At 42.8% G+C, this 26,782-nt stretch overlaps 1 protein-coding gene across 1 annotated transcript in view; it reads left to right on the forward strand.

The window, feature by feature from the left end:
- Nucleotides 1–26,782, forward strand: part of ankar (ankyrin and armadillo repeat containing) — a 114,004-nt gene that overhangs the window by 20,824 nt on the left and 66,398 nt on the right. The window contains exons 5-9 of the mRNA XM_067988177.1: nt 3,243–3,406; nt 8,760–8,875; nt 19,229–19,409; nt 20,589–20,811; nt 22,464–22,496. Coding sequence (XP_067844278.1) covers nt 3,243–3,406; nt 8,760–8,875; nt 19,229–19,409; nt 20,589–20,811; nt 22,464–22,496 — 717 coding nt within the window. The remainder of the gene's footprint in view (nt 1–3,242; nt 3,407–8,759; nt 8,876–19,228; nt 19,410–20,588; nt 20,812–22,463; nt 22,497–26,782) is intronic.

Raw genomic sequence — 26,782 nt, forward strand, 5'->3', positions numbered from 1 at the left:
TGTGCAGTTTTGGGCTTCACACTGTAGGAAGGATGTTGAGGCAATAAAGAAGGTACAGCAAGATTCAATGCAATGCTGCCTGGTATAATTAAATACAAATACTAAAAAAGAGTTGAACAATTGGGGTTATTTTTGTTAGGACATAAGAGATTACAGGGTGATTTGATCGAGGTGTTTAAAATTATTAAAGGATTGGACAGAGTTGATAGATTTGGACTGTTTCCAGTGGTTGAGAGGTCCAGAACAAGGGGATGTAGATACAAAATTAAATGTAAGTGACTTAGGACAAAGAGCTGAAACAACTTTTTTTTATATAGTGTTGTGAGGCTACGGAATGGAGCACCACAGCAAGTGGTTGAAGCAGAGACCATGTCAACTTTTAAGAAAAGGTTAGTTTGGTGGTTGAAGGAAAGGGGGATAAAACGAATATAGGACCAGGGCGGGCAAATTGGATTAGAACTAACTGATCGTGTGGAGGATAACACCAACACAGACTGGTTGGGCCGAATGGTCTGTTTCCATGTTGAAATTTCTATGTAATGTTTTGCAATGTAAGTAGATTTGAAACTTCTAAGCTTTTTTTGGGAGTACTGATAGTGTTGTGTTCATCAATTAATTGTGAAGCTCGAATCAGTACAATGAAAACTGTGAATGAGGCCTGTTCCCCATACATCTTTAAGTATATGGGATGCAGGAACAGAGACCTGGGGGTGCATAGACACAAATCTTTGAAGGTGCCAGGACAAGTTGAGAAGGCTGTTAAAAAAGGATTTTTATTAATAGAGGCGTAGAGTACAAAAGCAAGGAAGTTATACTAAACGTTTATAAAACACTGGTTAGGCCTTAGCTGGAGTATTGTGTTCAATTCTGGCCACCACACTTTAGGAAGGATGTCAAGGCCTGAGAGAGGATGCAGAGAGATTTACTAGAATGATGCCAGGGATGAGGGACCTCAGTTATGTGGAGAGACTGTAGCAGCTGAGGTTGTTCTCCTTAGGGTTAAGGGGAGATTTGATAGAGGTGTTCAAAATCATGAACGGTTTGTCATAACTCAGACCCCTGACACTGGCAATCAGCCTTCTAGCTCTTCTTTGCACTGGCTCCATTGTTTGAACGTTTCTCTTGTTTCTTGGCAACCAAAACTGGATGCAGCATTCAAGTGCAGTCTGACTGGAGCATTATAAAGTTCTGGGTCTGTGATTGGCAGGAACCCAACGATTGAGAGTGTAAGTGAATTACATGAATTAAAAAATACATGCAATATGGATCTGTTTCGACATTAGCAAATTAAATAATCTCAAATGAAAGAATTTATGATCTTATAGGGGTATATAAGATTGTTAAGGTTATAGAAAAAGTTAACCCAGACTATTACTTTAGTTCAAACTTTGAGAAGTAAATCAAAAGGACACAGGTTCAAACTAGAGAAGGATACCTTTAAAATAGATATCAGTAAATTAGGAACATAGGAACAGGAGTAGGCCATTCAGCCCCTCAAGCCTGTTCCGCCATTCAATTAAATCATGGCTGATCTGTATCTCAACTACATCTACCTGCCTTGGTTCCGTAACCCTTAATACTCTTGCTTAATACAAATCTATCAAACTCAATTTTGAAATTTTCAGTTGACCTAGCCTCGACAGCTTTTTGGGAGAGAGTTCCCGATTTCCACTACCCTTCGTGAGAAGTGCTTCCTAACATCAGCCCTGAACAGCCTACCTTTAATTTTAAGGTTATGCCCCCTTGTTCTGGACTCCCCCCCCCCCCCCCTACCCCCCCCCCCCCCACCCCCCCCTGGAGGAAATAATTTCTCTCTATCTACCCTATCAACTCCATTAATCATCTCAAACATTTCAATTAGATCACCCCTTAATCTTCTATACTCAAGGGAATACAAGCCTAATCTATGCAACCTGTCCTCATAATTAAACCCTTTTAGCCCCGGTACCATTCTGGTGAATCTGCGCTACACTCCCCTCCAAGGCCAATATATCCTTTCAGAGATGTGGTGTCCAGAACTGAATGCGGTACTCTAACTGGGGCTTTGTATAACTGTAACATAACATCGACCCCTTTGTATTCCAGTCCTTTTGAGGTAAAAGACAACATTCCATCAGCTTTTAAAATTATTTTTTATACCTGTCCATTAGCTTTTAGTGATTTCTGTACTTGGACCCCTAAATCTTTCTGCTCCTCCACAGTTTCTAGCTTCTCACCATTCAGAAAATACTCAGATCTATCTTCCTCTTTTGTGCAAAGTGGATGACCTCACACTTCCTTATATTGAACTCCATCTGCCATAGTTTTGCCCAATCACTTAATCTCTCAATGTCCCTTTGCAACTTTCTGCTCCCATCTACACTATTTACTGTGCCACCTAACTTGATGTAATCAGCAAACTTAGATATATATGCTCTCTATTCCTTCATTAGTCATTTATAAATATAGTGAAAGGCTATAGAATCCTGGGGACACCACAAGCCACATCATGCCAATTGGAGTACATACCCATTATCCCTACTTCTGTCTCCTACCTCCTAACCAATTCCCTACCCATATCAATAGGTTGTCTCCAATTCCATATGCTCTCATTTTTGTTAACAGTCTCTTATTTGGAACTTTGTCAAATGCCTTCTAGAAGTCCATATAAATAACATTCATAGACACTCCCTTGTCTACCACATTAGTTACCGCCTCAAAAAATTCAGCCAGGTTCGTAAGACATGACTTACCCTTTACAAATCCATGCTAGCTCTCTCTGATCAGTTCAAGTTTCTTCTTCACACAGAATGATCTATATATGGAATAAACTTCCTGATAGAGTAGTGGGGGCAAAAATGCTGGAATCATTTAAGAAACAACTAGATACTACAATGAGGCGACATTAGAATATCTCTGGATGGATGAACTAAGATGAGCCGAAAGGCCTACCTCATCTTATAATTATTTGATCTTGTGGACCTCATGGTTAAGAACTCAGTTTGGAAGTATGAGTGCACAAATCATCTGTGAATCTGTTACAAAATTAAATAGCTTAAAATAGTGTGAGGAATAGTTTTCTTTATTGATGGAGAAGTTACTCATGAAAGTAATCATCTTTAATGTCTGCTAACAATATTAGGACTATTTAATTTTCAGGACAACTGCAACATTGCCTCACAATCACCAGCTGCATAATATGATTGAAGTGCTGTCTCCTCTTCACAATATCACTCTCAATATCCTTATCTTTTTCTTAACAGATGACAAGTTAAAAACTGAGCGTGAGTTGCCACCCCTTCTTCTAGGCCCAAACTTCAAATGTAAGCATTTTCTGTACGAAACGAATGAATACTTCCATTTGCATGGTGGGATTGAATTTGATATAGGAACTCCTGAACTCGAGGATGTGTCCGACCATATTAAGGTATTCTTGTAGCTGTATATCCTTCTCTGTAACTGAAATGTCTTTTGCATAAGCAGGGAAAATAAACAAGAAACACAAGTAAACATGATTCAAAAATGAAGTGCACAAATCATTTCTCCTGATAGCTCGGTGAGTAAATGCACCACATGTTTTGATACCGAGCCATATAGATTAGGATTGTTCCAGGTTCAATCGTTGATTTGTGCTAACTTAATTGATCTCAGCTGATGAGCCGTGGGACTTCCTGTTGGGGGTGAGGAAGGGAAAAATTATCTAGGATCCCCATCCCAATTGCTATTCACTGGTCCTTGCTGAGATTGTAAATTCTGTGGTTATCAGATAAGAACAGGATCAGTCTTAGCCGTAATGACCCTCGTAGTCAAAAAGCCTGCTGATGCTGTCTGTACTAACATATGAAGAATGGCTAGGTGAGTTACTGGCATCTGTGAAACTGGTGTCAAGCCTTGATAGTAGTATCTAATAGATGACTCAGATCATCATGTTTCAAATTTAAATTTGTGCCTTTTCCCTTTTATAACAACAATTTACATTTATATAGCACCTTTAATCATTGAATCATAGAATGATACAGCACAGAAGCAAGGCATTGTGCCAGTGCCTGCTCTTTGGTAGATCTATCCAATTAGTCCCACTCCTGTGCTCTTTCCCCATAGCCCCACAAATTTTTTCCCTTCAAGTATTTATCCAATTCTCTTCAAGTATTTATCTAATTCCCTATTGAATCTGCTTCCACCACCCTTTCAGGCAGTGCATTCCAGATCACAACTACTCGCCGCATAATTTTTTTTTCCTCATGTCGCCTCAGGTTCTTTTGTCAATCACCTTAACTCTGTGTCCTCTGGTTACCGACCCTTCTGCTACTGGAAACAGTTTCTCCTTATTTACTCTATCAAAACCGTTCATGATTTTGAACACCTCTATCAAATCTCCTCTCAACCTTCTCTGCTCCAAGGAGAACTACCACAGCTTCTCCAGTCTCTTCACATAACTGAGGTCCCTCATTCCCGATATGATTCCAGTAAATCTCTTCTGCACCCTCTCCAAAGCATTGACATCCTTCCTTAAGTGTGGTGCCCAGAATTGAACATAATACTCCAGCTGAGGCCTAACCAATGTTTTATAAAGGATTAACATAACTTCCTTGTTTTTGCACTCTACGCATCTATTTATAAAGCCAAGGATTTTTTTTTTAACAGCCCCATTTGTCATGATTTCCCAAAGTGCTTCACAGTTGCAGGTCAGACCCAAGTAGGCGTAGGAGAGGTACCCAAAAACATAGTCAGAAGTAAGTCTTAAGGAGGTTTTTGAAAGACGTAGCAAGATGGGGGGGTTTAAGGAGAGAGTTCAAGAATGTGGAGGCAAGATGGTAGAGCAGAAGGAAGGGGCAATGCACAGTAGAACAATGTTGGAAAATCAAGGGTGCAAGCATGAACATTTGACTGGATAAGATTGCAGAGGTAGGGAGGAATGAACCCATAAAAGAAGGGAGGAATGAACCCAGAGAGGAAGGGGGCTCTACAGACTGAAATGAGGATTTTGAAGCTTATTCACTGAGGCATGAGGTAGCAGTGGAGGTCAGCAAGGACAGGGTGAGCAGGATTTTGTGAAGATAACATGTGGACAGCGACGTTCTTGATGAGTTGGAGTTGATATAGGTTGCAGTTTTGGCGGGCAGCAAGTAGGGCATTGGAACAGTTGAGACTGTAGGTAACAGTGACATGAATAAGGGTTTCAATGGCAGTGGGGGTAAGATAAGCACAGATGCAGGCAATATTACAGAGGTGAAAGTAGGTGGTCTTGCTGCTGGACTAGGTGTGGAGTTTGGAACTCAGCTCAGGATCAAGTGCTGTCAGGTTGAGTTTGAGTGGCCATCAAGGAAGGAGGATGCGATCAGAAGTAAATGTGTGCATTTTCTGATGGGAGCCAAACAGGATGGCATAGGTCTTTCCAACATTGATGTGCAGAAAATTCTGCCACATCCACAACTTGATGTCAGACAAATAGTTGCACAGCACAGTGATAGTCATGGAATAATATGAAGTGGTGGAGAGGTAAACCTGGGTAGCATCGCCATACATATGAAAGCTGACTGCAATCTTAATGATTGAGTCACCAGCGGAGAGCATGTAGTTGAGGACTAGGAAGAGGCAAGGATGGAGCTATGGGGTTCACTGGAGGTGACTGTGCAGGCAAAGGAGAAGAAGCCAATGCAAATATGCTGACTGCATTGGATCAGGTAGCAAAGGAACAACGTGAGGGCCACACCACACAAGTGGATCATAGAGGAAAGGTGGTGGAGGAGGATGATGTGGTCAAACATTTAGAAAGTCGGAGAGAGGTCAAGGATAAGGAGAAAAAACCAACTGCTGTCACGGTCACAAGGAATATCATTAGTGACTTTGGTCAGGGTGTTTCAGTGCAGTGGGTGGGCTGGAAGCCAGATATTATTCAAATAGGATGGGGTGAGAATTAGATAGTGGCAATACATTCCAGAATCTTAAAGAGAAAGGGTTAGTGGAAGATGAACAGTAGTTGGTGAGGACTGAGTCACCAAGGTTAGGCTTTTTTCAGTAGTAAGGTAATTTTGGAAGTTTTGAAAGCAGGGAATCAGTGCCTGAGGAAAGACAGCAGTTGACAACTGTCGAAGCATTCAGCCAAGGAAGGGTAGTTCAGTAGTCAGGATCTGAGTTGGGTAAGGATCATGGGAGCAGCAGATAGGCTTCATGAAGGAAAGGATTCTGGTAAGGGCTGGGGTGGAGATAGGAGTGAAGCTAAAGAGTGTTATGAGTTTGGAGCTGGGGTAAGGGATTTGCTGATAGTGATCAGGAAGGGCAGAGGTACTTCAGGAGGCTGAGGCAGTAAAGCAGATAGCATCAATATTGGATACAAAGAAATCCTCCTGACTAGCATCAAAAGTTAGATTGAGGCAGCATGAGAGGGAGTTCAGTGGAGGAAGTTAGCAGTGGAAAAAAGAAGTATAAGATTTCTGACGTTATAAGACGATTTAGCCATAGAGTGGGAGATGTGTTATTTCTTCAGTTGTTTGACCAAGGTCTGGCAATGACCAACCAGGCTGGTTGTGTGCTGTTGTGCGTTTGAGTCTACCGTTCTCAGATTTAAGTGCATGAAGTTGAACGTTGTACTGGGGGAGTGGTGGGGGTAGAAAATTGTGAGGATCTGGTGAGAACAACAGTGTCAAAAGCAGAAGCAAGTGAACTGTTGAGTAGATTGATGGAGGCAGTAATGTCATGGCAGGTGGAGGGCCAGAGAAGGAGGAGTTGGAAGCTAGAGAAGATGTTGGATAGGTACCTAGGGGAGGGGGATGTCCATGGGCGTAGTGGACAGCAGGGAGGACAACAATGTGATCGGAAATGGCCTAGTTATTGATTGAGACCATGGAGATGGCAAGGCCTTGAGTATTGACAAGATTGAGGGGCTGGCCAAAGGTTTTCATCAGCTATTTGTTTCTACCCCTTCATTGCTGGAGAATGAAGAGATTATTGCATGGCAGAATATCACATACCACATTGAGTTCCATCATCAGTAGTGTTCTGGGATATAGTAATGTTTTGGGCAGGAGATGACTATCGATCAATCTCACTTACCCGTCCAAATCTCCCATCAAGTTCCTTACTATGATTCTAGAACTAGTAGTCCTGCATCCTATTTACTATCAGGAATTTATCTAGTCCTTTTTTAAAAATCTGTTACTGCTGATAGTCTGGTCCACATTTTTATTATCCTCCCTGTCTCTTTCCAAACTCGTCTCTTTCCAAACTCATCTCTTCCATGAGACCCATTTTCTGGTCCCTTTATCCCATCCCCACCTGATCACTCAACTACCACTCCTGGCTCCAGCTGGCTGACTTCCTTCAACCACTGTGTCTCCCCCTTCAAAACTGTTGTCACCACCCCTACTCAAAAAATCCACCTTTGACCCATCCTTTCTCTCTAATTATTGCATCTCTCTAATTTCCCTTTTTTCTCTAAGGTCCTTTAGCATGCCATTGCCTCACAGCTCTGTGTCCACCTCTCCAAAAACTTCCAGTCTGAATCCATCCAAGTCCAGCTTCTGCCCATTTCATAGTACTGAAACTGCCAGGCCAAAGTCACAAATTACATCCTGTGTGAGTGTAACTTTGTTGCATCATCCCTCCTTGTCTCCTTAATTTTTCCACAGCATTTGACATGGTTGATCATGCTTGCTTCTCCACTGCCTCTCTGATATTCCACTATTCCCTATTTACATCTACTTTTTCACTAAGACTAGTGAACATAGGAATTCTGGGCCCTGGTGACTAAACTGGGACTGGTAGGAACTCAACACTCATATGGTTACCAAGTTAGGTTGTTGGCTATCATGAGAACTCAACGCTGTTTCCAAAGTTGTGTAACAAGTATGCCTGCCCTGACATATTACTGGGTCACTATAAAAGAATTTGTCAAATTTTATTTTATTTGGCGATATTAAAAATTTATGAACTATTTAAATACAGGAAAGAAACTATATGTGTCAGATTATTAGCAGTAGCTTTAATGTAGTGGCCTTCCAACAAAAGGGTTGGCAAACATTCAAGCTTCACTGGCCGCTGGATAAGTTCTCAGCCAAGCCACCATTAGATCACTGTGGCTGTGCCACCCTCCTTCTCAAAGGTAGAACGTACTGGCAGGACTATTATCAACCAGCAAAAATGCAACTCCTGTCATGTAGTCCTTAAGTGATACTAGGAGAGGCTATGGTGCTGCCTTGGTCACTTTACCCTTCTTGGTCAAGAAGGCATTATGAGGCCAAAGAGCAAGAACCAAAAATGTGTATATTTTTTATTTACAGGAAACTGCAGTAAAATGGCAGTTTAGATCCATTAAAGATACGGTTTTGAGCCATACAGAGACCTGAAAGATCCCAGATTTGGTCCTGGTGTGTATTTAGTTGGTTCATCCCGGCTGGTTTTGAAATAGGCCTTTCCAATTGACCTCCGCATCCATGGGCTAGGAAGGAGAAAAAGAAGCAGTTGGGTAGAGAAAAAAATAATCAGCCATTGTGCCTATTCCTGATCGCTGTCCAGCGATCTGTGTTGGAATATGGATGTGTGGACATTGGATGACACACACGTGAAGAACAACTCTTGAATGAGGAGCCCAATGTACTGGCATATTGAATCTATTTCAGCATGAGTGACTGGCTTCAGGAGTGGTGGGGGAGGAGGCAGGAAGTTACAGCATTAAATTTTATATGGAAATGTTATTGTATTTTTTTGCAAGTTGAATTTTGTAATATAGTGAATAAAATGTTGGTAATGTATGTTATACAATTATTGCTGTTTTGCTACAGGTTGCCTTTAATGATATCCAGATCCAAGCTGAGAACCATCTGAATCAATTGTTCAATCCGGATATGTTACTCAGGGGCCAATATACCATACCTATTATGCAGTTTAATGGGAAAAAGTAGGTAGGAAAAAAAAAGTTTTCATGTCATTACAAGAACTGTACTTTACATACACACTGTTGTGCTTACACTGGTAGATAATATTTATCCTAGCTGTTTTTTAGTTTATTTTCTCCTCAGTTTCCTGTGTTTTCTCTCTCTTTTTGTGTCTCCATCCACACATCCAATCATTCTGTAAGCAAAATAATCTGATCACATGTCTCTGCTGATGCTGTTTATAAATATAATTTTTGTTCTGATAATTTGACTCACAAGCAATGATGAATTGATGTTAATTGTGTCAACTTTTGAAGCTTATCAAACGAACAAGAAAGATTACTCAGTTGAACATACAACTGTTAAAGTGTATTCCCAGCTTAATTGTGCGTCTTTTTCAAAACCCTTTTCTCACTCATTCATTTGAGTGGATGTCTCTTCTGAGTAGCTATAGCAGTCCATCACCAATTACACATACCAGGATGATTTAAATGTACAAGATCGAACAACAAAATTATTACCGATAAAACACTGGTGAGTAGATTTTGCTGAATCAGTGAGTGGTTATTTAATATTCATAGATTACATCTGCTTCTGTGTGATCCTAGTTGTTCATGGTTCTGTATTAACTCATTAAAGCCACTAAAGTTTAATCAGTGTAAATATAATGTTTACATTGAAGGAGTGCAGCCAACAGGAGATGTTCACTTCTTCCACTATTAGTTGCACTCACAAATAGAAAATAATCTGACTTGCAGAGAACCAGTGGCATTGTAAACACACAAAAATGGGGTCTACAAATCTGCCTTCAAATTAAGCATCTCCAGGTATGGGAATTGAAATGCATGTCACTTCTTAGTCCACTCACCTTTAAGGTTGGCCACTGTCCGATATCTCATTAAATGGCTTTATCAATGATGTGTTCGATGGTATCATAATGTGGTCTTGGAGTGTTTGTTCCCGGCATTTCTAAAAGAACTATATGATATTATGTTGTTGGTAGATTCTCCAGGGGATCTGGTACACTCTACTCACCGTCTTGAACTATGAACTAACCAGTGCGATATGGTGCTCCCATCTGCTTATGGCTTTGCGTGTCTTAAGAGGGAATCTTGAAAGTATTGATTGGATAATCCAAGGATCATCTATCCTAATTTTTGATTCTTTTTGGAATCAGGGGATTCTGCTGGTAACTGATTTTAGCTTGGATGCAGTTCTTTGCTGTTGTTCTGAGAAGGTTTGAAAGCTGCTTGGTCTTTCTCATCTTTCTTCCATGATGGCAAATTCCTAATGCAGGTTACAGTTCTTCATGGTTTAGAATTCCCAAAGATGCCACAGAATGGGTTCCTTCACACAATGTTTGAGGTCCAAGAAACTCTAAGGCTTGCCACAACAACGACTGAACAGCATTATTTGGTGGCTAGATATAAAACCAAATACTCATGTATTAAGGGTTAGGTGCCTACCATAATTGGATTGCAGAGAAGCAAGAAATTGCAACTGAAACTTTACACCTCCATCAGGTGGAACCACCATTCAGTGATATATGGTTTGTCTCTGTGATGGTCATATAAATGGTAATAATGTATTGCATATTTTATGGTGAGTTGTGCTGCTCAGCATGCCACTTGTGAAAAGTCACTGGTATCTGCTGTTGGCCTAGAGATAGCTCAAATTTGCGTTTGTCAGTTGTTAACATGATTTTGTGGCATGGTGGAGTCTCTCTGGCGTTAAATTGGTATTGAGATAATACAGTTGGTAATGGAAGATTGGAACCAAGTCAATTCTCTATGGCAGACTTGGTAATCCAATACAGTGTTGTACTCCAGAGCACTGTTGGTGATTGACCAGCCACCTGGCTCATAAATGTGATCTATTCAGATTGACTTATTACAGGGGGATGGAATTCTTCCCACACAGGTCTAGATAGCCCTCCAAGCCAATGTTCCAGCAGATAGGTTGGTCCTGGCTGAGCAAGCAGCAGGAAGCTTACTTCTGCAATTTTTGCTGGTTAAACTCCAGCAGCATTCCTGTGACACTTGAGGCTCCCAAAGCCTCCACTGTTGGTAACCTGCACCTAAACTCTCTGGAATTAGGTAACTTGGTTGTTGTCCTTATGGGGAAAGTGTGTGCACTCTATATCAAGTAAATAGAAAGTCCACAGATTTTTCAGTAGTTTGGTTTGCATACTCTTGATTAATTTCCATGCATGTCAGACACCAACTGACCAAAAAAAATGTTATTGAGATAGAGATCAGCAAAGATCTCATAAAAGCTCACAAAAAAGCAACCATTTGAAAGGTTGCGTTCCAACCAATTATTTTTAACGTGCTTTCACAGGTGCTATTTTGTTTCTGACCCAGCCGAATATTTAGCCGTATAATTTTTAAAAATTCATTCTCAGGATGTGGGTGTTGCTGGCAAGGCTGGCATTTATTGCCCAAGTTGCCCTGAAAAGGTGATGGTGGGCATTCTTCTTGAACTGCTGCACTCTGTGTGGCGAAGATGCTCCCACAGTGCTGTTAGACAGGGAGTTCCAGGATTTTGGCTCAATAACGATGAAGGAACATAACAAATGCAGAAAAATTAAATAATTTCAAGCGACAATCACTGAACTTACCCATCAATTGCTTGGATGGTATTCCATATTCCTATCCAGCTGCTTTTTTCAAGAGGCTTACCTATGTCTTATGGACCTGGGGATTATTTTTGTTTCCTTCCTTACAGCTTTATTTCTCCCATTAAGTTTTGTTGCTCATTCGTTTGCCTGATATTTGTCTCCAACCATGCATGCACAGGCTGGTCCCTATTCTTCTTCAGTAGTCATTTGGATTTTTTTTTTCAGCTTTTTTTTACGTTCCTATGTTCCTATTGGGGCTAAGGTGGGTATATAGAGTTAAGTCACAGATCAGCCATGATCTCATTGAATGGCAGAACAGGCTTAAGGGGCTAAATGGCCTACTCCTGTTCCTATGTTCCCTCTATCATTTTTTTTCATTTCTATTCCATTGTGCTTCCTTGATATAATTTCTTCACACTTATTCTGCACACTTTTTTGCTCCAGCTTTAGTCGTGATCATGCATGCACAATTGAGGCTGATGTTCCACACATACATCTACGACATATCGTTGGCATCAAGTGGCAAGACAGAGTGCCTGATGTTCTCAAGTGCTACAGTATAGGTCTGGAATTGAGGACATGATCAAAAAGATCCAGTTTCACTGGTCTTGATATGTCATTCTCAGAGAAGACTGAAGGGTCACCTGATAGAGGTCTTTAAGATTGTGGAAGTTTGATAGGGTAGACATGGAGAAAATGTTTCCGCTTCTGGGGGAGTCCAAAACTAGAGGTCATAAACACAAGATAGTCACTAATAAACCCAGTAGGAAATTCAGGAGAAACTTCTTTACCCCAAGAGTGGTAAGAATGTGGAACGCACTACCACAAAGAGTAGTTGAAGCAAATAGCATAGATGCATTTAAGGAGAAGCTAGATAAGCACATGAGGGAGAAAAGAAAAGAAGGATATGCTGATAGGGTTAGATGAAGTAGAATGGGAGGTGGCTCATGTGGAGCATAAACACCAGCATAGACCAGTTGGGCTGAATGGCCTGTTTCTGTGCTGAATATGTAACTCTATGTCTTCTATAATGAGCTGTAATCCAGATATCATAACAGAAGTGGGCAGATGAAAAGCTATGAAGACACACTAAATGCCACCTTAAAATCTTGCAATATAAACCCTGACAGCTGGGAAGGCACAATCACCAACAGATCACAGTGGCGTCACTTCTGCCAGGTCGGTTTGAATGAATTTGAGGCTGTGAGTTTGCAAGATCTGGCTGCCAAGTGCCTGGCACACAAGGCAACTCATCTGTCTACCTCATCTGGCATCCAAAGCGATATGTGCGGCCATACAAGTGCATCCAGGATTAGGCTGTTCTCCTATCAGCGCACCCATAACAACTGAGACTCATCCGTTGACTTGATGGGAGACTCCATCAGACCACAAATGTGCACTTCCCTTATTGAAAATTAAACATCAAAGTAGCAACACACAGTGACACTGGGCTCAATTTTGAAATGGTGGTGGGTTGGCAGCGGGGTGGTGGTGGGGGGGGGGGGGGGGCGGTGAAGGTGCGCGTGGCAAACCCGAATAAACAAACCTTACCGTTTCTGATGCGATCGCATCGTAATTGATGGTGATTAACGTGCTCTCTGAGTTTCACACCCAGCAGCCAGCCTGATTGATAGGTTGGCTGCCATCAGGAGCTGCAACACAAGGGTTGGGGGGAGAGAAAGAGAGAGAGCAAGACGTCATCCGGCGCTGGAACGGAAGATCGGGGTGGGGGGTGAAGAAGGGGGGACATCAGGAGGGGTGAAGAAGGGGAGATCGGGGGGACATCGGGGGCGGGTGAAGAAGGGGAGATCAGGGGGATATCGGGGGGGGTGAAGAAGGGGAGATCGGGGAGACATCGGGGGGTGAAGAAGGGGAGATTGGAGAGGGAGACGTCGGACACGGAGCAGGATGGAAAGGTAGGTTGATTTTGTGTTTTAACTTCGTGCAATGTTTTTTTATGCAATTTATTTTGTTTCTTTTTGCCTGATCCGGCCCAGGCGTGAATCAGAAGCTGTAGGAAAGCCGCCCAGGGAAGTTAAAAAATCAATCTAACCATGTAATCTATCACAAGTAAAGTGCCTTAAGTACCTCAATGAGGTGCATTTGGCTCTTTAACTACCATCCCGCCAGCTTTAATTTAATACATAGGTGCGTCCGTGGGGAACTCGGACGTTGGGCTCTGAACCCGAACGGGATTTCCCCAATTTTTGGAGCCCTGCCGCCCCCAACACACCCGCAATTTTCCAGGAAAATCAAGCCCACTGAGACAAATGGCAACACTTTATAACCTAATGATATACTAGACATTGCTGTTGATGTACCATACACAATTTTTTGGCCATTCGCAGCACATGCCCAAATTTCTGGTGTGTGCTACAGATAAGCAAGGCTCCCCAACAGCAGCGTGAGAGGAGGACATAGCATTAAACTTCCTTGACACCATTTGAGAATGCCAGCAAGGACATTATTGGACATTATAGTATCAATGAATTAGGGAAGGGTGAAACCAGGGGCCTTCTCTAAATTACGGATTAATACCATTCTGGTTTTTTGTCCTGTCCCCCTTCTCAGTCACTTATGCACAGGTTCACACTCATATCAAAAATATCATATGAAGTATATTGCAATATAGGACTGCTTGAAGGTGTTTCTTTAGGGCAACATTTTGATGTTCTTCTGTTTTTGCAGGCCTGGAAGAACACAATGGGCTCAATTTTACAGGGAAATTGCGGGTGCATTGGGGGTGGGGGGGCTCCGAAAATCGGGGAAATCCCATTCAGGTTCGGAAGCCAGCTCCAACCCGCTGACTTTCGGGTTCCCCACGGTGTGCGCGCGGGCGTCGCAAAACAGGAAGTCCCGCCGGCAATTAAAGCCGGCGGGATGATAGTTAAAGAGCCAAATGTTCCTCATTGAGGTACTTAAGGCACTTTACTCGTGACAGATTACTTGGTTATAACGATTTTTAACTTGCCCACCGCTTCTGATTCAGGGCCGGATCAGGGAAAAAGAAATAAAATAAAGTACATCAAAAACCATGGAAGGAAGTTAAAACACAAAATCAACCTACCTTTCCACCCTGCTCCGATGTCCGATGTCTCCCTCTCCGATCTCCCCCTCTTCACCGCCCTGATCTCTCCTTCTTCACCTCCCCGATGTCCCGTCAATCTCCCCCTCCACCTCCCCGATGTCACCCTGATGTCCCCCTCTTCACCTCGATCTTCCCCTCTCCTCACCACCCCCCCCAATCTTCCACTCTCTTCCCCCCCCCCCACCCAATCTTCCGTTCCAGCGCCAGATGACGTCTCACTCTCTTTTTCTCTCCTCCCCCCCCCCTCCCCCGCCCCCCCCCTCGCGTTGCAGCTCCTGACGGCAGCCTGTCAATCAGGCTGGCTGCCGGGCTCGAAACCCGGAGAGCACATTAATCATCATCAATCATGATGCGATCGCATCAGAAACGGTAAGTATTGTTTATGTGGGTTTGCCACGTGCACCTTCACCGCCCCCCACCCCCCGCGCTGCCAACCCGCCACCATTTCAAAATTGAGCCCCATGTCAACACTGCTAATGGGCTAGAATGAGAAACACCTGCATCATTCTCGAACCTTTGGCAAGCACCAGCACAGCTATACACGCCCTGTGAAATATAGGTAGTGAGCTTGTGGAAATAGCACCAAATGTGTCCCGATTCACATTTGAGGAGCAACAAGTGGAAATGGCAAGTGAAGAGCGAGAACTGCTGCCTGGTGGGCAAGTTCAGTTCTTGCCTCTGCTACAGTGCCTGGGGAATGCTGACCTCAAAGGGCTGGCTTTTAAAAGGAGATTGCTATCTGAGCAGTCTACCACCGAGCGTATGGCCACTCCAGAGATATTTTCAGCCCAGAGTGGCACAGTTTCGAAATACAGTGGGATTGTGGCCCCGAAATTACTCACCCGAGGACGCCGTTCATCAATGGCGTCCTCTCTCTCCGCCGGCAAAGACAGGGAGCAAGATCACAAATGCGCAATATAAAGGAAATCAAAAACTGGCTCCCGTGGTTCGCCGGCAGTTTGACAGGTCCAAATTAAAGGACCACCTACGCTACAATCGATAAAATCATTAAACGTTCGCAAACTTACCCATCAGCCCAGCTGGAATGAAGATACTTAAATCACCAAAAGGTACGCTGGAAAATACCAGCCCTGCACTACTTTTTAAAAGCGTGATGACTGTTGTTGGCTGCGAAACAACAAAAAATTAAATTTTTAAAATATGGAATCTCATATTACTCTTACTTTAATATTTTTTGATCATTTAAAAAAATTTTTAAAAGATTAATTAATTTTTTGTTTACTTTTAACTTCTGTAAGTTTCATTACATTAAATCATTTGCTTGGCTTTTTATATGATATGTTATATTTTTATTTAAATTAACATATAGAAGTTAACCGTGAAGGAACGATTTCTAGTTGCCCGTTTGTGGGCGTGACTTCTCTTCTTGACAGATTCTGTGGGCGTGGCTTCCATTCCCACAGTCCGTATTGGTTCCAAATAAACCTGCACTGAAATCACAGCGCTGAACTTAAAAAAAAATTGAAAAGGGAGCAAGTGGACGTCAGAGACCACGAGGTAAGTTTTCTCGTAGTGTTTGTCTGTAGGATGTGCGGACAGCTTTGCCACGCTGGTTGGAGCAAGATCCGGCCCTATATCTCAGGAATGCTCACACTGCTGCTATAAAGGCCTATGGGCTCCAGTCTACAAGAGTTGATTTAGTCTAGTTTGTACATGCGAGGCAATCAGACTGAGAGAACCTTCAGCCAAAAATTCACAAACCTCTTTGATGCCCAGAGATCAGCTCCCACACAAGCCCATGACCACACCGAGGGAGTGTCCAGCAGCAGTGGCATGGCTGATGTAGACATAGATGACCAGGTTGCCTGTAGGGATTCCTGAATCAGATGGCACAGCTAACTGCCTCCCTGCTTAATCTCAGCCCTGGAAGCAGTGCATTTCATATAGTGCCAGGGTCTGTAGATACATTGGGTGGCATAGTGGCGGATCCAGACTGTATGCCTTTAGTGACACCTGAAATCTTGGGCAGCCCTTATCTGCTGCTGCTCATTCTCCTAAGTCAATGTCAGGAAACGCTGGAAGCAATCTTCATAGTAGTGAGCTGTCAGTGAAACTCTGAAACAGTAGCAGCTGACTTCCGAATCCCAACATGCAAGAACCTGCTTCAGCTGCAACACCCATTCCATGTGGACAGCCGGTATGTATTGCACATGCAATGTGTGAAATTTGGAATTTTGTGGCCTACTTCTTTAGTCTTGGAAATAACAATGCAAGGCTTTCGGCACAATAGTGCACAGCAACCTCAGTGCTGCTATGGAAATTTGAGGATTGTTAGAAACTGGGCAGGTATCACATGATGCAACAGACTCCCCTCATTGCTGGCCAGTAAGTACTCAATTGCTATCAGCAGTATCCTTTCTAGGCTTATAGTCTGAAGTGGAATACAACAGCATTTAAAAACAACTTTTAAGGGCAGATTTTCAGAGTTCACACTGCTAGTGGGGAGCCTCGTCCACCTGGCTGCATATTGGGAATTTGCAGGTGCACCACCCACAATTTTCTATCCATAGAAAATCAAGGGTAGCATGCCCGCAAATTCCCGTGTCCACAGCAAATGAGACTACCTGCCGGTAGCACAAACTCGGAAAAACAGTCTTAAAAGTAGAACTCAAGAGATAGATTAAACAGAACAATATAAGGACCAAAACACAAGATGATCAAGAGAAACAGACACATTATTTTATTTTTATTTTTTATTTTTCTCTGTGAGTTGCGCCAAAGGAGATGAATTATAGGGTCTGATAATGCAGTCCAAGCTCAGCAAAGCTGCTGCTTTTTGGTGCTTTGAGCACCTGCCTCTACCAAGCTCACCTTGTGTGATAATATGAGATTAGGTCACTTAAATACATTTTTTGTGCACTTAGTTCATGACATGCTGTGAGCATACAAGGGTTGTGGATGGGTTATCCGGCGCCAACAGGTCTTAAAGGACTCGCAGGGCCTGCCTGCCTATAAATGCAGTTCGGTAGTTCAACTTCAGCAGTTCATGCAGTCATTTGAGAGTGTGCCATTAAATGAATGAATCAGAACCATTGCAATGATAGCAGGCATTATCATACATGATTCAATACCTATGGTCACAGACTACCTGCACATTGATGGAGTAGAATCCCTTTCTGTTTATGAAAGAGTTAGTAATGGTGTGGAGCCCATAAGACTACATGCATGCTATCAATTATACTTGGAAGAATCCAGCCAGAGAGTAAAAGTGCTGGGCTGTGTCGTATATACCTTGTATTTTCCGTGCAAAAGCTGATAAATTGAGAGGCATCTATGACCTGCTTGATGCAAGTGTGCATTGCATTTGGGAGATTTGGCAGCTATCTGCTGATATTGCTCGGAACAATCTCGTTTCATTAAAGTTGATGGCAGCATCATTTTGACGACGACTGACAGAACTGTCCCTGCTGCTGATGTGGGCTACAGGTCAAGCTACAGGATTGTGCAAAGTTCCCTCTTTGGGAAGGTATAGTCTCTGTATACAAATTTTATTCAACATGTGTAAATAGGAATGTCTGGACCTGTATACACAATTGGTCCTCATTGATTTCCTACGGTACAACACAACTGTCTGGCACGTGTCATTTGATTCCCCTCATCGTTATTCAGAACCTGCAAATACAAAGGAATGCTCATAGTTTTTCTCAAGATAGCACACAAAGACCATTCCCTGGGGAAGAAGGCACAGGTAAACAGACACGGTGAAGCTCAAGAAAGGTGTCAGAAAGGCTCCAAGATGCTTCACAAACTTCCTTTTTCCCCACAAAAGCAAACAACGCCAAAGCAATGAATGCCAAACAGCTACACAGAAATATGAAAACCAACAAGGACCCATCTGAAGGGTAGTAGTATCCCAAACAGTGCCTGTTTTATATGGTTGCTGAGCAGGTACTCCAAACGTATTATGGAACCTCCCTGTATTTACATAAAACTTAGAGCCTACATGAGTCTAGTGCAGAGGTGCACTGGTTCTAAGTGGCACAGGTACTTCCAGGTTGCATTATGATATACACTGCGCATCAAACACTTAGAAGGCCTCAAGCCTCAGCAACCTATAATACGAGAAGCAGGCGCCTGATGCGCAACAGTGCCATTGGCATTATTGGCCCTATAGTGAATGTGTACATGAGTAACAGTCTTTTTTTGTTTTTACTTTTTCCCTCCAATTTTCTCTCTTCTCTTACTGCTGCTGGAGTACAATCCCACGAATGCCATCACCGGCCTTCTGGTACCTCATACAAGTGGCCATCTTTATATTTAAGCCTTGACAGTAAGTGTTGGAAGGATATTTGATTGTTGAGCGTGTTACAGCTGAACAAGAACTTGATCATATCACCACATGTATTTTCCAGTGGGCGCATGGAACCTCAGGTTGATTTTTTGCTCCTTCCCTAGCCCACTGAAGCCAATAGTGACATTGTAATTTCTGCCCTAGCTGCGATCAGGTGACTCAGCACAAACTAAAGTCTGAACATGGGATTTTCTGATCTAGATAGTTCAGTGCCTCATTGGGCAGTACTATTATCTGCTGAACCATCAAGAATCTTTTTGATTTTACTTTGATTCTTAAAACGGTTGAAATTGTTTTATACAAAATTGCATGTTAGTCCATGTTTAAAAATGTCTTGTTTTATGTTCTTTTTACAGCTATTATGTAATCTGTGTAGAACTGGAAAATTTCTATCAGAAATTTCAGAAGGTTCACTGGTGGGGAGCCATGATTGAAACAATCCACGTGCTCAAATCCAAGAAGCTACCATTAAATGAAATCCAGTTGAATGAACAATTAAAGAAAAAATTTGGTAGTAAAAAAGCCACGAAATGCAAGGTAGCTCGAATGTTGTCTTTATCCTGCACAGAAATACTTAATAAATATAGTCATGCAGCATTTAATGATTTGTATTATACCTTATGATAATTATGATAAATAAACAATGTTGGTGGCTATTTTCCACGTATGTGAATAGTGACTGAAAGATTTTGGACAGTTGCCAAGTAGTACAAATATAAAGTGTAACAAGACTGTTTCAAATGACACCATTTATTGTTAAATATATTTCTTAAAATATTTCAGTTATGGAAAGTAGGACTTTGTTTTAGATTAGAAACATGTTCAATGAGCTCTCCAATGGCTCAATGTGTAACTTTTTTTTAAAATTGTTTTTTTTTATTCATTCTCGGGATATGGGTGTTGCTAGAAAGGCCAGCATTTATTGTCCATCCATAGTTGCCCTTGAGAAGGTGGTGGTGAGCTGCCGTCTTGAACCACTGGAGTCCATGAGGTGAAGGTTCTCCCACAGTTCTGTTAGATAGAAAGTTCCAGGGTTTTGACCCAGCAATGTTGACAATAAATTACAAGATATGGTACTGAGCCATAAGTACAAGGATGATCCTAGATTCAGCCTCCAATTAACTGTTATCAGATGGAGTGGCTGGAGGTTCAAGGTACCTAGCCCCATTCTTCATTACTGCCTACATCTCTAGAAGTGGATCACATGTCTTCTTCACAAAAGTTGCCAGTGTACTAAGGCAAGGGTCTCTGCCACAGCTTCTCTAAACTCTGTGCCTCCCAATATATCTCCTCTCAGACCTGGTACTTTCCTGCTATTTGTCCTCCTCCAGCTTAATTTTTTAAATGTAATTTTTGTTTAAAAGTTTGTAATGAACAAATCCCTAAGACTGGGTTCAAATCCTCTATTAGCCACTGAGTAATTGTATTTTCTTATGTAGAATTACATAGAATGTACAGCACAGAAATAGGTCATACATTATCTTTGCATCAATAATACCACATCTGCATTACTGGGGCTTTTTTAAAAAATAAACATTTTATTTTTTAAAATGCTGTGCCTGGCAAAACTGATTTAGGTGCCCATCTGTTACAAATGAAAATTCAGACTTTCAACTGGATCATTTCACAAATGTTCTGAAAACCCAGTTCTTGAGGAAACTGTGCAAAAGTGTAAATGTCATGCAATTGTGCAAGTTTCTATATTTTTTCATCTAGAATTTGGCCACTGGTCTAATATCTGCTACCAAGAGTGGACTTAATGCCATCTTTTACACGTACTGTCATCAAAATCCAATATCCCGTATTGGGGTTGTAGATGAAGCTGGTTATTCACTTGTCCATCATGCTGCGATACATAACCATGTGTCAATTATCTGTCAACTAACCACAGTACGCCTGAAAGTCAACCAGCGTCGCAGCGACAATTTCCAGCACTCAGGTAAGCTCCAAAAACACGTGTCAAATGTGCAAAAAGGATACATAGACAGCTACTTCCTGTGTGAAAAGCATATTCTATTTATTTAATACTTTCAAAACCAATTTTAATTTGTAAAATATTGGATTCTAAGATGCAAAACAAATACCAGAACACTAAGGCATCATATTGTGAAGCTTACTAGAAACATTTTTTTTCAGAGGATAGTGTTACCTAATTAACAAAAGCAAAAAATTCCATAATAACTAGTTAGTGTACATGATGTTTGTACTATGGAATAATAGGACATAGTTGACCCTGCCACTCCCCATCCACACACCATTCACAATCTGTTGAGGCTAAATACTAAAATAAAATAATATTGATAAATATCAATATTGAAAAAGTGTTTCACTGGATAATCTATTATTGGTAAGTGTTCCAAGATCTCTTGAATTAGAGAATTTTTTATTGTCTGAATGAACCAAAAAAATCCTAATTTATTTTGCTGAAATTGCAGTTCTAAAATTATTAATTTTCTGGCATAACCATAACTATTTTCCAAACCTTGGTATTGACAACTTACTCTTTATTTAAAACACAACGTTTTAATTTTTGTATTTCATGTATCGCTGCAATACTGGAAGCCTCTTCTTCAGTTAAGAAGCTATTTTTTACAGCAGTGTTTTCTTGACCTGTAGAGCACAAGAGGTACAGCTGTAATAGTTCTAAGCAGCAATGTTTTTAAAATTGCAAGATTTCTGGCTTATTGCTGAAGGCGGATCGTCAAGCCGCCACAAAAACTGTAGCTTCATCATACCCGCTGACTGATAACTTGGCTGTCAATCTTGGCTGAAGGGTGTGAGAAATACTCACTGCAATGTTCCAGCCCCCCACCACTAGTTTCTAATTGCGTGTCAGGCACCAACCCCAAGCAAACGGAGTCCTAATTAAAAGGTCAAAGTCGTGCTCCGATGATGTTATACCCGCCCCTACTGCTTTTTAACTCAAACTCGTGGATGGCCCACCCAGCCTCGGATGCGCCATTGGTGCCTTGACAGCTCCTAAAGCAGTATAAAAGGGGGCTCTCAGCTGCAGCTCTATACAAATTCATACTAATATGTTGTACCATCAAATAGCCTCATACTATTACTTTGTTTTCAAAAAGAATACCACATTACAAGAATTATTCAAGGATTACAATGGAACAGTTACAAAGACCATTTAATGGAATGCAAAGCCTCCTGCTTCTGTGCAGTTTCAACCACTTTGTAATCGCTCTGCTGCTGACCTGTGCTCGCCCCCCTCGTCGGATTGGCCTCCCACCCCCCGGACTTACCTGCAGCTACAGCCTGCGGGCTGACGTTCCTGTGGGCCAAAACTGGTGTCCGCATCTCGCCGGTCAGATTCAAACGAAGCCTGGGCCTCAAAATCATGGGGGCCTCCACTGCCAGATCAGGCAGCCAGCCAGCGCACTGTGCTGGTCGGCCGTTCAATAGTCAAAATTTACCCCATAGAATGACCTGTAAAGTGCTCAGGTGGGAATCAGAAAATGGTTAAAGGGCAGAAGTGATGCCTGATGGAGAAATAGCTTTTTTTCCAACTCTCTTTCTATGCTCATGTTCTTACAAGTTGAATGGTCTTCTTCTCATTTATTATCTTTTTTTCACTATTAGATAAATACGTTAACCAGATGGAAGAAAAAACTGGTAAGTGAGTGTTTTCCGTACATTTATTTGCAAAACCAAAATGTCAGTTGCAATTTAGATTACTTGGTGTTCCTTTACAGCTCTTTTTTAACAACAGAAATTATTGCTATATGTTACTATTACATGTTGATTTACATTTGGTATTTTAATTCAGACATCAAAAACATGTTTATGCTATTGACAATTAAGTGGTACTGACATTAAATTAATTGAAGACTGTTGAGAGGCAAAGGTATGATAAAGGAATTATTTTCTATTTGGATCAGAGGCCCATTAAAACCACAATAGCAATACATTAAGGCACTCATTTACCACCCAGGTGAGAATGCTGAAAATTCCTGTGTGCAGAACATTAACTTAATGCTGGTTAGTTGTAATCTCTGCCTCAGTGCGCAATAATACCCTTCAGGGTACAGTAGCATAGTGGTTATGTTACTGGACTAGTAATCCAGAGGCCTGGACCAATTGTCCGAAATCATGAGTTTAAATCCTGCCACAGCATTCAAATTCAATTAAATAAAATCTGGAATAAAAAAAATCTATGAAACTACTGGATTGTTGTAAAAACCCATCGGGTTCACTAATGCTCTTTAGGGAAGGAAACCTGCAGTCCTTTTACCCAGTTTGGCCTATATGTGACTCCAGACCCACAGCAATGTGGTTGATTCTTAATCGCCCTCTGAAATGGCCAAGCAAGTCACCATTGCACAATCTCGCCCCAGAAAGTCACAATAAGAATGAAACCAGACAGACCACTAGACACTGGACACGACAAAGGCAACCAAGCCCAGTCGGCCCTGCAAAGTCCTCCTCACTAACATCTGGGTACATGTGCCAAAATTGGGAGAGCTGTCCCACAGACTAGTCAAGCAACAGCCTGACATAGCCATACTCACAGAATCATACCTTTCACCCAGACTCTTCTATCACCATCCCTGGGTATGTCCTGTCCCAGCGGCAATGGGCAAGGAAACCTCCTGCTGATTACCACCTACTGCCCTCCCTCAGCTGATGAATCAGCCCTCCTCCATGTTGAACACCACTTGGAGGAAGTACTGAGGGTAGCAAGGGCACAGAATCTACTCTGGGTGGGGGACTTCAATGTCCATCACCAAGAGTAGCTCGGTAGCACCACTACTGACCGAGCTGGCCGAGTCCTGAAAGACACAGCTGCCAGACTGGGCCTGCGGCAGGTAGTGAGCGAACCAACGCGAGGGTAAAACCTACTTGACCTCGTCCTCACCAATCTACCTGTTGCAGATGCATCTGTCCATGACAGTGTTGGTAGGAGTGACCACCACATAGTCCTTGTGGAGACGCAGTCCCGTCTTCACACTGAGGACACCATCCAACGTGTTGTGTGGCATTAACACCATGCTAAATGGAATAGATTCAGAACAGATTCAGCAGCTCAAAACTGGGCATCCATGAGGCGCTGTGGGCCATCAGCAGCAGCAGAATTGTACTCCAGCACAATCTGTAACCTCACGGCCCGGCAAATTCCTCACTCTACCATTACCAACAAGCCAGGGGATCAACCCTGGTTCAATGAGGAGTGTAGAAGAGCATGCCAGGAGCAGCACCAGGCGTACCTAAAAATTAGGGGCCAACCTGGTGAAGCTACAACACAGGACTACATGCATGCTAAACAGTGGAAGCAACATGCTATAGATAGATCTAAGCGATTCCACAACCAACGGATCAGATCAAAACTCTGCAGTCCTGCCACATCCAGTCGTGAATGGTGGTGGACAATTAAACAACTAACGGGAGGAGGATCTATAAACATCCCCATCCTCGATGATGGCAGAATCCAGCAGGTGAGTGCAAAAGACTAGGTTAAAGTGCCGAGTAGATAATCCATCTCGGCCTCCATCCGATATCCCCACCATCACAGAAGCCAGTCTCCAGCCAATTGGGTTCACTTCACGTGGTATCAAGAAATGGCTGAGTGCACTGGATACAACAAAGGCTTTGGGCCCCGACAATGTCCTGGCTGTGGTGCTGAAGACTTGTGCTCCAGAACTAGCCACGCCTCTAGCCAAACTGTTCCTGTACAGCTACAACATTGGCATCTACCCGACAATGTAGAAAATTGCCCAGGTATGTCCTGTCCACAACAAGCAGGACAAATCCAATCTGGCCAATTACTGTCCCATTAGTCTACTCTCAATCATCAGCAAAGTAATCGACGGTGTCGTCAACAGTGCTATCAAACGGCACTTACTCACCAATAACCTGCTCACCGACGCTCAGCTTGGGTTCTGCCACAACCACTTGGCTCCAGATCTCATTACTGTCTTGGTCCAAACATGGACAAAAGAGCTGAATTCCAGAGGTGAGGTGAGAGCGACTGCCCTTGACATCAAGGCAGCATTTGACCGAGTGTGACACCAAGGAGCCCTTGTAAAATTGAAGTCAAAGGGAATCGGGGGGAAACTCTCCAGTAGCAGGAGTCATACCTAGCACAAAGGAAGATGGTAGTGGTTGTTGGAGGCCAATCGTCTCAGCCCCAGGACATTGCTGCAGGAGTTCCTCGGGGTAGTGTCCTAGGCCCAACCATCTTCAGCTGCTTCATCAATGACCTTCCCTCCATCATAAGGTCAGAAATGGGGATGTTCGCTGATGACTGCACAGTGTTCAGTTCCACTCGCAACCCCTCAGATAATGAAGCATTCCATGCCCGCATGCAGCTAGACCTGGACAACATCCAGGCTTGGGCTGATAAGTGGCAAGTAACATTCGCGTCAGACAAGTGCCAGGTAATGACCATCTCCAACAAGAGAGAGTCTAACCACCTCCCCTTGACATTCAACGGCATTACCATTGCCGAATCCCCCACCATCAATATCCTGGGGGTCACCATTGACCAGAAACTTAACCGGACCAGCCACATAAATACTGTGGCTACAAAAGCAGGTCAGAGGCTGGGTATTCTGCGGCGAGTGACTCACCTCCTGACTCCCCAAAGCTTTTCCACCATCTACAAGGCACAAGTCAGGAGTGTGATGGAATACTCTCCACTTGCCTGGATGAGTGCAGCTCCAACAACACTCAAGAAGCTTGACACTATCCAGGACAAAGCAGCCCGCTTGATTGGCATCCCATCCACCAGCCTAAGCATTCACTTCTTTCACCAACAACGCAGCATGGCTGTAATGTGTACCATCTACAGGATTCTCTGCAGCAACTCGCCAAGGCTTCTTCAGCACCTCCCAAACCCGCGATCTCTACCACTTGGAAGGACAAGGGCAGTAAGCACATGGGAACAACACCACCTGCACGTTCCCCTCCAAATCACACACCGTCCTGACTTGGAAATATATCGCCATTCCTTCATCGTCACTGGGTCAAAATCTTGGAACTCCCTACCTAACAGCACTGTGGGAGAACCTTCACCACATGGACTGCAGCGGTTCAAGAAGGCGGCTCATCACCATCTTCTCAAGGGCAATTAGGGATGGGCAATAAATGCTGGCCTTGCCAGTGACGCCCACATCCCATGAACGAATAATAAAAAAAATGAAGAAAATTGCCTGAGCTAATGCATATGTTATATGCCAGTGGTGCTAAAGGATGTAAAATGGAAATGAAGACTGAACTGCAAAGACAATGACATTGTACTGAACCAGAACTGTTTATGTAAGTAAAACAATTAACTAAATTCAAAAATGCTTTCTTTGGCACAAAACTGATTTCCTTGCAGGATTGAGAGGAGATTTGATAGAGGTATTTAAAATCATGAAGGGCCTAGACAGAATAGATAGAGAGAAACTGTTCCCATTGGCAGAAGGGTCAAGAACCAGAGGACGTAGATTTAAGGTGATTGGCAAAAGAACCAAAGGTGACATGAGGAAAAGCTTTTTTACACAGCGAGTGGTTAGGATCTGGAATGCACTTCCAGAGAGGGTGGTTGAGGCAGATTCCATTGTGGCTTTCAAAAGGGAACTGGATAAGTACTTGAAAGGAAAAAAATTGCTGGGCTATGGGGATTGGGCGGGGGAGTGCCTGCTGCCCTTGTCCTTCTCGGTGGTAGAGGTCGCGGGTTTGGGAGGTGCTGTCGAAGAAGCCTAGGCGAGTTGCTGCAGTGCACCCTGCAGCCACGGTGCACCAGTGAAGGAAGTGAATGTTTAGGGAGCTGGATTGCTTTTGCATAGTGCCGGCACGGACTCGATGGGCCGAATGGCCGCCTCCTGTGCTGTAACCTTTCTATGATTCTATGATTAACTTATCTATCATGGACATTGCATGGCCAATGTTAAGCCTCCTATTGAGCTCAGTTTGAG

This window comes from Heptranchias perlo, chromosome 7 (assembly GCF_035084215.1).
Source record: "Heptranchias perlo isolate sHepPer1 chromosome 7, sHepPer1.hap1, whole genome shotgun sequence".
Classification (NCBI taxonomy): domain Eukaryota; kingdom Metazoa; phylum Chordata; class Chondrichthyes; order Hexanchiformes; family Hexanchidae; genus Heptranchias; species Heptranchias perlo.